The sequence below is a fragment of the Bos indicus genome, chromosome 3 (genome assembly GCF_029378745.1).
Source record: "Bos indicus isolate NIAB-ARS_2022 breed Sahiwal x Tharparkar chromosome 3, NIAB-ARS_B.indTharparkar_mat_pri_1.0, whole genome shotgun sequence".
Classification (NCBI taxonomy): Eukaryota; Metazoa; Chordata; class Mammalia; order Artiodactyla; family Bovidae; genus Bos; species Bos indicus.
Window position 1 is genome coordinate 92,261,369 of NC_091762.1, and position 11,865 is coordinate 92,273,233.

The 11,865-nt window shown below is 54.8% G+C and overlaps 1 protein-coding gene across 8 annotated transcripts in view; it reads left to right on the top strand.

Moving 5' to 3' along the window:
- SSBP3 (single stranded DNA binding protein 3) overlaps window positions 1-3,374 on the top strand; it is a 166,206-nt gene extending 162,832 nt beyond the window's left edge. For all 8 annotated transcript variants that reach the window (XM_019958248.2, XM_070786487.1, XM_070786486.1 and 5 more), the window contains 4 exons: window positions 246-324; window positions 536-564; window positions 678-779; window positions 1,624-3,374. In XM_019958248.2, the coding sequence (XP_019813807.2) occupies window positions 246-324; window positions 536-564; window positions 678-779; window positions 1,624-1,653 (240 nt within the window). In that variant the 3' untranslated portion in view covers window positions 1,654-3,374. The remainder of the gene's footprint in view (window positions 1-245; window positions 325-535; window positions 565-677; window positions 780-1,623) is intronic.
- Window positions 3,375-11,865: the final 8,491 nt, after the last annotated feature.

Below are 11,865 nucleotides of genomic sequence, written 5' to 3' on the forward strand. Positions count from 1 at the left end.
GGATCAGCCCCTCCCTCTCTCCTGGTTCGTTCCCTCCCGTGTGCGTAGGCCTCTGCCCTGCACAATCCGAAGGCTTAGGGGAGGTGCCACCTCTGGCCTCTGGCGTTCAGTGCCCGAGTGTGCCTGCGAGCAGCTCCTTCAGGGTGGAAGCTCCCGGCGGCCGCACTTCTGTGCCTCTGGGTGTGGAGCCCTGTGAGGGTTGCGGCGGGCCCACTCAGGTGACACGCTCTGTGCTTCTCCCACAGTTCCCGATGGGTCCAGGCTCGGACGGCCCGATGGGGGGCATGGGCGGCATGGAGCCACACCACATGAATGGCTCGTTAGGTAAGTCAGCACCCTGCCTGCCTTCCCGGGAAGCCTTCGCTGCCTCGGCTCTGGGCTCCGCTGAGCCCGGTCCCCACAGGAAGATCCGAAGAGGAAGATGTTGCCTGGGTAGAAGGTCCTCTGGCAAAATGTTGGGGTTTGGGTGGAAGCATTTGGAGGCCCCTGCACAGAAGAACGGGCGAGACCCTGAACTGGACTTTCTTCCTTCCAGGGTCAGGTGACATGGACGGACTTCCAAAAGTGAGTGTGTCCCTGTCTCCTCCCTGACAGCACCCTCCAGAAAGCCTTCCCGTCCCGGGAGGGGTGGCAGGTTGCTGGGGGCCCGGGGCTCACCACCTCTGGTCTCTCCGCAGAATTCTCCTAACAACATAAGTGGCATTAGCAATCCTCCAGGCACCCCTCGGGACGATGGCGAGCTAGGAGGGAACTTCCTCCACTCCTTCCAGAATGACAATGTAAGTGTGCCCACCACCGCCCTTATTTCACCCTCCGGGTCCTCACTGGGCCCTGGGACTATCAACTGAAGTTTCAGAGTCTCCTGGCCGAGACCTGAGACCTGTCTGCTGGGCCAGGGTCCTGGCAGCTGTGTCATGACCTCGGTTATTTTTCCACAAAATGGAGCGCCCTCACATTCCCCCCACCCCCAGCAGCCCCCGGTGCAGTGCTGAGCCCTGTCACCCGAATCCGACCTTGCCCAGGCGTCCGCATGCAGGCGCAGTGCCTCCGGCGCTGGTGAAGCTCACGTGGCTGGACGGGCCCTGGGCCCTGGCCCGCTGGGTCCTTGTCTCAGTTTGCATCCTCCTCTCCTGGAGGGGGGTGTGCATGCAGCTAGTGACTTCCTGGGGTCTCAGTGCGGAGGAGCTGGCTGGCTGTTTTTTCATATTAGGCTTCTTGTTTACAGTCTCATCTGAAGAACCAATGTCTTGTTTTTGTAGCTTTTGAGAACCCCAGGCCAGCTCCCACGCCAGGGTGCCCTGGCTGTGCTCCAGCTCATCAGACCCCAGTCCTCTGCAGTCCGTGGCCCTGTGAGGGGAGGGCAGGGGCTGGTGCTGGCTTCCTTAGGAAAGAAGGGGTGATTTGGAGAGGGAAGGGGGGCAGGGCAGGCAAGTGAGGGACACAGGCTGGTGCGGGGTGGGGGTGGTTCCTGAGTCCTGCCTGCTGGCCCCTTGCCCACCCAGTGCCATCATGGGGGTTTCAGCCCAGCCCTGAGACAGGCCCTGTCCAGCTGTATGCAGTCAGACCTCCACAAGGCTCCCACACCCGGCCCTCACGACCCCCCTTCTCTGCTTCTCCCTTCAGTATTCTCCAAGCATGACGATGAGTGTGTGATTCCCCCCCTCCTCTTCTCCGAGACGCTGAGAGAGCCGACATTGCAGGCGGGAAGATGCCAGAAATTATGCAAGAAGAAGTGAGGTGTCATTACCCAGGAGCTGGGGGAGGGGCGTCTCCTGCTCCCCCCCAACCCCCACCCTCTCCTCCACCCCGTCCACCTTTCCCAGTTTTAGTTTCATGCAATAAAAAGGCCGAACTTTTTATTCCATAAAACATGAAGGACAAAACTCAAAATAAAAATATATTTCAAGTCAATGACCAGAAAAATCCCACCCTTGCCCTTTCCCGAAGGACCTTTGATGTCCTTGACACTTTTCTGGTTTTTTTTTGTTTGTTTGTTTGGGGTTCTGCTGTTGGGATTTTTTTTTTTTAATTTGTTTTCAGGGGGGTTTTTTGGGGGAAAAATTTTTAAAAATGGAAGCTTCTAGCAAGCCCCCCCAACCCCAGCCCAATCCACCTCTTTGCTTTCTTCTTTTAAAAAAAAAAAAAAAAGGACAAAAAAAAAAAAAACCGAGCCCCATTGTCTGTACCCAAGCCCTTCCACCAGGAAAGCTAGTCTAGGTGTGAGATCTCACCTGTCTTTGTAGCCATCTAAAAATAATAATAATAATTATAATAAACTGGGCAGTTTACAATCGGTGGTTTCTTTCAAACGGCTTGTTTTGGAAAGAAAAAACGAGTCACCCTTTTCCACTTGGGGTTTTTGGTTTGTGCTGGCGAGCGGGGGAGGGGCGGGAACCTGTTTTGTTTTTGCTTGGTCTCTCCCGGCGAGGTGGACAGCAGCTGCACAGCTTGGACCCCAGACCCCCTCCCCCATGGCATGGCCGGAGGGGCCAGGCCCCCAAGCTTTCAGGACCCTGCCCCAGCGGAGCCGCGCTGTGACCCGGTTGGCATGCACTGTGTTCCCAGGACTGCTTCCTCTCTCTTCTGGACCTCGCCTCACCCGGGCTCCCGCCCCCTCCTCAGCCCCCGCCCCAGTCTTCCCAGTGAGGATCCTACCAGCGGGGTGGTGGCTCGGAGTGGAGTGGGGGAGGCCGCCCCCGACAGGATGGCTATGACCTGGGACGTGGAAACCGTGACCTCTGCGTCCTCCTCCCTCGCATCGTCCACGTCGTGTGTGCGGGCAGCGCAGGGCTGGAGTTGGGTGTTCTTTTTTTTTTTTTCTCTTGATTCTGCCTTCTTTTTCAAAGATGGGATATTGACCAGAATTGCTCTGTATATGCTTGGAACTGGATGGAAAGACTTTGGAATAGCTGTGGGGGGCGGGCGGACACCAACAACCAAACAGATGTGCTGTTCCTGGACCTGTCTTTATTTTCAAAAACCGACAAACGCCACAGTGGAGCCTGTCCCCTCCCAGGAGGAGTGACTCATGGCCTCCCTCACCTCACCACCCTGCATCGAAACCTCTGTGTCTTGCCCTGAGACACCTGAATTCTTTGTACATTTACACCCCTCTCCCCCCTCTCCCCTGTAGCTGGTCTTCGTTTTCTTCCCTCCTTTGATCCATGTATATCATATTATGTGAGATATCATCTGCCTGAAAAAAGACCTTGTGCGGATTATTGGGAACATTGTAGCTGTTTCTGTGTTTTTTCTTACCTTGTAGTCTGGTTCTGAATTAAGAGAGGAAAAAAAAAAAAGTAATTATGATACATTGTAGTTTGTGTACGATATATGTTGATAACGTTTTATTAAAGGGACATCTTTTTTCCGCAGCCCTTCCTGACATGTTTGGGGGAACGTGGGTTGGAGTTTATTATACTGGTTATAAAATGCCAGGCGACTGGCTGGGCAGAAATTCTGTTCCTGGTGCTCAACAAGATCTTGTTTTGTGTTCCAGGCGTTGGCCGCCTTTTCCTGGGCGTGTTAATTCTGCATTTTCTGTGGAGAGTTGGGGATGATGGGTTGGGAGGGAGGGCATGGTCTCATTTCAAATATTTGGGGGCATTCTGAAAGGCAGTTTCAGTTTCTCATCTTGCTGATACATTTTGGTTTGCCAGAACGTATTTTTCTGGAAAAGCAGGAAAAGGTTCCCAGTACGCCGTGTTTTCAGTGGCGAGGTGGTGTCGGCTAGGATGGCCGCGTGGGCTGCAACCACGCCTGCTTTCTCCTTTCTGGTGAAATTTGCTTTGCAGGTCCTAGGGTGCTGGGCCGCAGGAGGTTATTTTATTTTTTCACCTCCAAGGCAGCAGGGAGCCCTTGAAAGATTTGAAGAGTGGCACAGTTCGACCTGAATTTCAGAAAACAGTGCAGGTTGCATCTTGGAAGATGGTTGGGTGGGGCTAGACAGATGTGGGGAAATCCAGGGCCAGCTGCCATCTAAGCAAGAGCTGCAGGCTGAGGAGGTCAGCAGCAGTGGATGCTGATTTGATCATTTAGAAAGTAGAACTTTCTGCAGCTTTGGAGCTTCGGGGCCAGGCCTGCAGCAGGAGTGGGCAGGAAACGCACAGTGTGTCTGAGCAAAGCGTGACCTTAGCCCCACCTTTTACCAGGTCTGAAGGGACAGTTTCAGATCCTGCCTTTGCCACTGCTCACTGTGTGGCCCTGGGCCAGTTGGTTCATACTGTCCTCAGTTGCCTCATCTGTAAAATGGGGGTAACGGTCTACCCATCGTGTAGTCGTTGTGAGGATAAGTTGACATTTGTAAAGTGTCTAGAACAGTGCCTTTTAAGTAGTAAGAGCAGTAGTATTAGCTGTTGGCAGTAGTGTTCCTCATTTGGGGAGTCTAAATGGGTGTGATGAGTAGCTGGGAGGCCCTAGAAAATCCCATTTGTCCGTCCTGCCTTTTCTGAGAACATGGCTTCCAAGGCTCTTCCTCATCACTGTTGGACAGATGAGACCTGGTCTGTTACTGACCTGCATCCACAGTTCTAAAGAGGCGTTTATGCACCAGCTTGAATACCTGCCATGCCCCAGCCCAGCGCTGGGCAGAGAAGGTGGAGGTGACAGCGAGCATGTTCTCAGTATCCTTGCTGTCCCTGTGCTTGAGCAGGACTCAGGCACAGTGGGAACCAGTGACCTGGGGAAGGGAGTGCAGGTCACAGGAGCCCTTGCCAAGAGGAAGGAAGGACCCCCCAGCCTGTAATGAGAGCCTGCTGCACCCACATCTGCGGGAGGTGAGAACACTGGGCACCCTAACACCACCCTTCAGCCTGTGACACCTCCCTCCACCCCCCACCGAGCACTTCGAGAGTTGCCTTTGCCACACTCAAAGCTCTGGCAAGGGCTGGTTTGGGGTCTGCTTCGCAGCAGGAGAGGACAGGCTGTTTCCCAGGTTTTTTCACCACTCTGCCTGTCCAGACCTGAGTGAGAGCAGAGCCAGGCAAAGCCAGCTTCTGCAGCCAGCATGAGGGTCCCAAAATGAGAGTCAGGAGGCGGTGGGGGTCACTCCTGTCCTTTCACAGCAGAGGACTTTAGCCCATCACTGAAGCTTAGGCAGGAGTGAACAAGCCAGGTCAGAGGCCCCAGCCTGGCAGCTGCTTTCCTGGTAGTCATTACTACCCACAAGGGGCTGGCCATCCTGGGGGTCCAAGTGAGGGCCAGCCCTGCCTGAGTCAGGAAAAGCTGACCCGGCCAGAGACCCATGCCTTGCCCCTCCTGGCTAGGCACCCCTGCCTAGAGCCAGAAAATGAGAGCCTGGAGGCAAGCCAGCTGTCAGCAGGGCCTGCTTGGGGGTGGGGGTGGGTGAGGGGGGATGTGTTCAGCAACTGCCAAGGCACAGTCACAGCAGGCTTCCAGCTTGGGCTCAGCTGAGGCCATTCAGCCTGACGCCCTGGGTGACCCTGAGGAATCCCCCACTCCCCACCTCTGCTGTCCCTTGATTCCAGAGGCCTGAGCCCAGAGTACGTCCCAGGCTTCTTTGAGGGCTCTGCTCTGAACTGAATGGAGCTGGGGCTCCCCTGGGCTCATTGGGTGGGAATGCCAGAAACAAAAGACCAGACCAAGCGAGGGGGTGCTGAAAGGTCCATTCTGCCCTGTGCTGGCACTTTGCACTCCCAGGTACCTATGGAGCTCCAGTCCTTGGCATGATGTTACCTGGGCATTCAGCTACCACCTTGGTTCCCTGCCTCCATCTCAGCCTCACTTCTGAGCATTCTTTAACTCTTGGGTCTGTCCGTTCGTGTCTTTATTGAGCACCTGTTACATGCCAGAGGCTATCCTAACACTAGGGAAACAGAGGTGCACAAAACAGATGTGGGAGGCTGGCGATGCCCATCACTGAGGTGAGGCGGGCTGTGGGAAGAGCAGGTGGTGGTGATGCTCCAGGAGATGCTTGTTAGTCTCCAGGTGAAGATGTCAAGTAGGCAAGTCTGGGCCAGACACATTACTTAGGGAGTGGTTTGCATTCAGATGTTCTTGAAAGCCACAAGACTGAGACTGTCTGGAGTGTGAATGGAGAAGGGCCCCAGGCCTGGGCCCTGGGAAATAGAACCAGTGAAGGAGGCAGAGAAATGAGGAGAGTGAGGTGCCCTGGAGACCAAGGGAAGAAACCTGCAGAGAGGAGGGTGCTGCATGCTGCCCAGGCCCCAGTGCACACATCTCGCCTCATTCAGGCCCCATGGACCTCCTGCTTGTCCCTGACCCTCAGCACTTCACGCTCTGATGATGTGGAGTTCCTCTGCCCACTGACTGCTGACCATTTTGTTCCTGCTATTCCCTCATGGTACGCCTTTCCTACTTGCTCTTTAGTGAAAGTCATTCAGTCATGTCCACACCTCTTTGCGACCCCATGGACTATACAGTCCATGGAATTCTCCAGGGAAGAATACTGGAATGGATAGCCATTCCCTTCTCCAGGGGATCATCTTAATCCAGGGATCAAACCCAGGTCTCCCGCATTGCGGGCAGATCCTTTACGAGCTGAGCCACCAGGGAAGCCCAAGAATTCTGGAGTGGGTAGCCTATCCCTTCTCCAACGGATCTTCCTGACCCAGGAATCGAACCGAGGTCTCCTGTGTTGCAGGCTGTTTCTTTATCAGCTGAGCTATCAGGGAAGTCCAGCTCAAACTGGCCTTTCATCAAGGTAGAGGCTTTCTCTGGGCCCCCATGGTGGCTATGCTGTAATGGACCAACATGTGCCTCTGCCATCAGACTGAGAGCTCCTCAAAGCCTGGGATCTGGCCTGAGTGTGTGGTCCCCAATCACGCAGCACAAGGCCTGGCATCCAGTAGGTGCTCAGTGAGTACTCGTGAAGTGGGTGTTTGTTGAGTACAGCACCCCTACACCCCGCCCCCCACTACTGCATGCTGTCACCTGTGGGTAGGTGCTCAGATGTAGGCAAAGAGGTGGCCTTTATGGCTTTAGCAGACCCAGAGGAGGCTGGCTGCTCTGTCACTGCCCACCCACCAACTGGGAGCTCCTGGAGAAACCACTGTGTCTTCCTGTATCTCTGGCTCTTGGCACACGCCTAGCACACAGTAGGCCCTTACAAAGGGAGCTGGATTGTTGGACCCCCTAGAGATCTGTAGTGGGGAACCTCAGCGCTCAGTCCCTGATCCCATCAGCTCAACTGAAGATGAGACATGTATGTTTTGTGGGGGTGAGTAACAAAGCTAAGTAGGGCTATGTTGCTCTCGACAGGCTAGAACCCTGGCCCTGGGCAACAAGCTTACACCCTGGCTAGTTTGGGGGGATGAGCAAATAGGGCTAGGGTATCTGGCATGGCAGAGACAGAATCTCAGGTGGCAATAAACAAAGTAGGGGAGAGTGGGCCTCACTGCACCCTGCCATCCTCAGCCCAGCGGAAGCGCTGGGTCCCCAGGCCCTGCTCTGTCACACAGCCTGGAGCAGGCGGCCGAGGTAAGCTGTGGATTGAGCAATGGGTGAGAGTTCAGTGAGAGGCAGACACAGGGCTATTTGGCTTTGAGGCCTATAATTCTTGGCTTCAAATCTCTACAGGGCAGCCCCCTGGCTAAGAGAATGCAGGATGTGGGGCCCCAGAGGGTAGAGCTGGGGCCCTGGAGTTAAAGCTGCTGGAAGACTTCTGTGGTGTGAACACACAGCAGCCAGAGATGTCAAAGAATGGAAGAAGCTGCATTGAGAGGTAGTAAGTTCCCCATCGCTGGACCGGTGTAAGCCGGCTGGGGGAAGGACAGATGGTATATGTGTTGGATGAGGGTGTGCTGGTTCCTGGGCTCTCAGGTTGAGGGCAGAGCTGAAGATAAACCCCTTCTCAGGAGCTGAACTTGGGTTAGAACTAGCTCACTCTGACCTCTAAGTCACCTCTAAGAGACATCTCTGTAGACTGCAGCTCTGTGACTCAACTTCCATCTGCCAAAGACCACGCCAGACCTAGTTCTGTGAACTTTGCAGAGAAGGGCAGGCTGGGTGGAGTTCTAGTGATGGAGCCGGCGTTCCAGCAGGGCCTCCCCCGCCTCCTGGCTATTCCACAAACACACCAAGCCCACACCCATCTCAGAGCCATCACACGCACTTTCCCGGGCACCTTCCTGGCCTGCCCCCACGGCTGGTTCAGTCTCATATGTCACCTTCTCAAAGAGGCCACACCCATCCCCAGCTGCTGGTGGCTCACGTGTCCCTTCCTGGGTGCTGCCCTGGGCCCCTGGGAACAGCCACACCCAAGGTTTCACCTCCCAGGCTGTGGCCCGTGGCAAACGGCTGATGTGGGACCTCAAGGCCCCATACCTGGCCGCAATTTGGGACTCTGAAAGGCCACCCAGCACCAAAAGCCCTACAGGACCATGGGGCCTCATCTACTCTGCCCGGTCGTGCCCCATTCCCTTGCTCACAGGTCTCTGGGGAGTGTGCCCCAAGAAGCCTCCTGCCACAACCTTCCAAGTCTGTTCCAGGAACGCTTTCCTTCAGATCCTCTGACATACCTTTCTTTCTTCATCATCTTTCCACGTTGGAATGTAAACTTCATGACAGTAGAGACTGTTTTGCTCACTGCTCTCGAACTGGGGCCTTGCTGCATGCCTGACACATACCAGATGCTCCAGGACACCCTGTGGCTGACAGCTATCACCCGGAGTTGAGGAGTGGGGATGGGGATTCTCTGCAGGTTCCCAGACATGTCTGGGGAGAGGGTCCCTAGAACAGTGTGGGCTTCTAGCAGCCAAGCAGGTAGGCCCCACGAGTCGTGATTTGTGGATTTGTCAGAGGGAAGACAGTATGACACACTCAGGTCACATACACACTTTAAGGGACTTTGTCCTGCCGCAAAAGAGGAAGCAGGGAGATGCTGTCTAAAGCCTGAGGTGACCTTGACCTGCTCTTTCAAAGCCTTGGGCCTACTGCTAAGGACAGCCCAGCGAGTCACAGAGCCTCTGGTGAGGACCCGCCCTAGGTCCAGCCTGAGCCAGCCTTGGGAGGGGACAAAACAGCCTAAAGGGCTGCCTGAAGTAATCTCACCTTTTCACGGGGCTTCTGAAAACCTCCAGACCCCTCTACTTCATGCATCCTGGTCAAATGTGGCCTGTTAATCCCCGAGGAGGCAAAGCCTGAAAGGGAGGCAGGTGCTTTATTCCCACTTTGCAGATGAGGAAACTCAGGATCTGAGAGGAAGCTGGGATATAGGAGACTCTGGGAAATGGCATTCCCTAGTCCACTGAAGCCTGCTGGAAGTGAACCGAGGAGCTTTCTCATGGATCCGCAAGACACTTAAATACACGACAAAATGAGAGTACGTTCACATGTGCTCACAGAGTCATCAACAGAATTTTGGTTCCAAACATCTGTTGCTTAAAAGTCCAAGTCCCTATAGTGTGATTTTTATACCAATAATAGGATACCCCCATCCACCTTCCTCCTGCTTCCTTCTTCCAGACTGGGTCTGATTGAGTGAGGCGTCTGTTCTAAGGCCTGAGGCCAAACAGGGCCTGAAGATCACCTCTATTCCTCCGTCCCAGTGTTGAATGAGGAAGGGAAGGTAAGAGGTGGGGAGGCTGAGGCAGGTAGGCATTTGGGATTTGGGGAAGCGGGCACATCTTTGTGGAGGGGGCAGGTGTCATCACATACAAACTTTCTGGCTCTTCACACTACACCACGTGGTGTCTGAGCCTCAACTGCATGGGGAGGATAGAAATGCCAGTCCTGCCAGCCTCACCTCGCAGACTGGCTTTGAGGGGCCTGAAGGGAGACAGCAGTGGGCACCAGCCTCCGCAGCTTAGCTCCAAGGTCCGAGGTGACAGACCAAGGCTAGCCACAGGCTGTCCTCACCCCAGGGGCTGGGATGAGTGCCCAGGCCTGCCCTGCAACCCTGGCCCCTTTCCAGGGCTGTCCTCAAGCCACAAGGTCGCCTGCTGACAGCCCGCCTGCTTGCAGCCTCTGTCCCACACGCTCAAGACCCAGGCAGGCTTGGCCCTCTCGCTTCCCATTCTACCAGCCACCGGGGGGTGGGGTGGTGGTGGTTCTGCCCCCTAACCCTGGCTTCAGGCCACCACCGTCACTCACCCAGGAGTGACCGAAATGGCCTCCAGCTGGACTCTGCACAGTCACCCTGCCAACTTGTCCTCCATTTGCCCATAGAATGTTCTTATAAAAAAAAAATCCCTTTGACTCAGCAATTCTGCTTCGGAATTTATCCAATGGCTGTGCTGGCAGAAGTACTCTAAGATACATGAACAAGGATGCTCACTGCAGCATTATCTGTAATGGCTAACAACTAGAAATACCTTGAATGTCCATCGATAGATATTAATGCCGCTGCTCGGAAGAACAAGGTAGCTCATATGTGCTGATGTGGCAAGATCTGCGATCCCAAGGTATTAGGTGAAGGAAGGAAGGTGTAGAACGGTCTACAGATAGGGTAACACTAGATAACGCACACAGATGCATCCCCATTATACACACACTATGCATACCGAGGTGCCACAGTAAATGACCCCCAGCTGTGGTCACCCCAGGGGAGAACCGGGGCTGCCTCGGGTGGGTGACAACTTGTACCTGGGGAAACCTGAGGTGCCAGCACTCCAGGCCCTTGAGAGCTGGCCCTCCAGCCTCACCCCAACCCTCCCCATCTGCAACCACTCCCTGCTGCTTTGGCATACGTGCTGCCTTCCCAAGTAACCCCTTCGCGTGCATCCACCCCCAGCCCCATCTGTCCTTTTCCTGGTAAACCCTCCTGCTGCCCCTGTCCCCACCCAGCCGAGCCTAAAAGGTACTTTGTAAAGTGCAAGGAGCACAACCTGGGAGCCAGAGACACACGGGGCTGGAAACAGCACCGTCACGTACGCAGCCCACGTGGGCCCCAGGGCTTCCTCCTGTAGCAGGAAGTGTCCCGGCTGCCTGCTCTCAGCAAAGCCACTCAGGAGTCACACTCGGCCCCAACAAAGCCGCCTCACAAGGTCCCTAGGTCCCTCCTGTGTCGGGAGCAGTGTATCCGCTGACTGGTGACGCACCACTGGTGTTCATGGAAAGGCGCAGCACCTCGGCTTCACGGGGGTGCCCACGGAGCTCGGAATCAGCCAAGGCCTCAGGTACAAACCCATCGAGCCCAGTCCCTCTTCCACCTGATGCCACTACTGTCTCTCCCCATGGGGGCCGATCCCCAAGGCCCTCCCAAGCTTCCCCCAGGAACTCTCCACCTCAGAGTTTCCTAAGGGAGTGGACCTAAAATATCAGCTGTGTGACCTTCAGTGATTCCTTACACTACCTGCGCCTCCTCAACGACGGGGCCCAGAAAAGAGCCCGGCACACAGCAGGCACTCTCAACACTTTTCTTGTATGTGGAAACGACACTTAACCTTAAAAGGGTTCTGTGAGGACTGAACAAGATGCTGTGTATAAGCTGTCTGGACCAGCGCAGGGCCTGATGTTACCTGAACAGAGGTCAGCTGAACCAGGGGTGTGCTCAGTCCATTAACCAAGATACTAGCGGGAAATCTACAATGAATATTCTATTCAGATTTCCTGCAGTCACTGTGGAATGTGTCCACAATTTAAATAATTCCCACAGAACCTAGTGACCATTCCAGAGCACCTAATAGGAAGCAAACGTTACATACAAGTAATCTATAGTCTGTAAAACAATGTAAGTCACATTAGCCACAAGTTTTCAGATGATGAAATTGAAACTCAGAGAGAGGAAGATTCTTATGTAAAGTCACAAGATGGGTCACAGACAAAGCTGGGGCAGGTGAGGCTCCAGGGCTGGCCCTTGCAACAGAGGTAGACTCAGGGGCAGGGCCTGTGCGTAGCTCTGGGTGCCCCACCTGAAAGCTCCCCGATAATAAACACAGGCTCCGG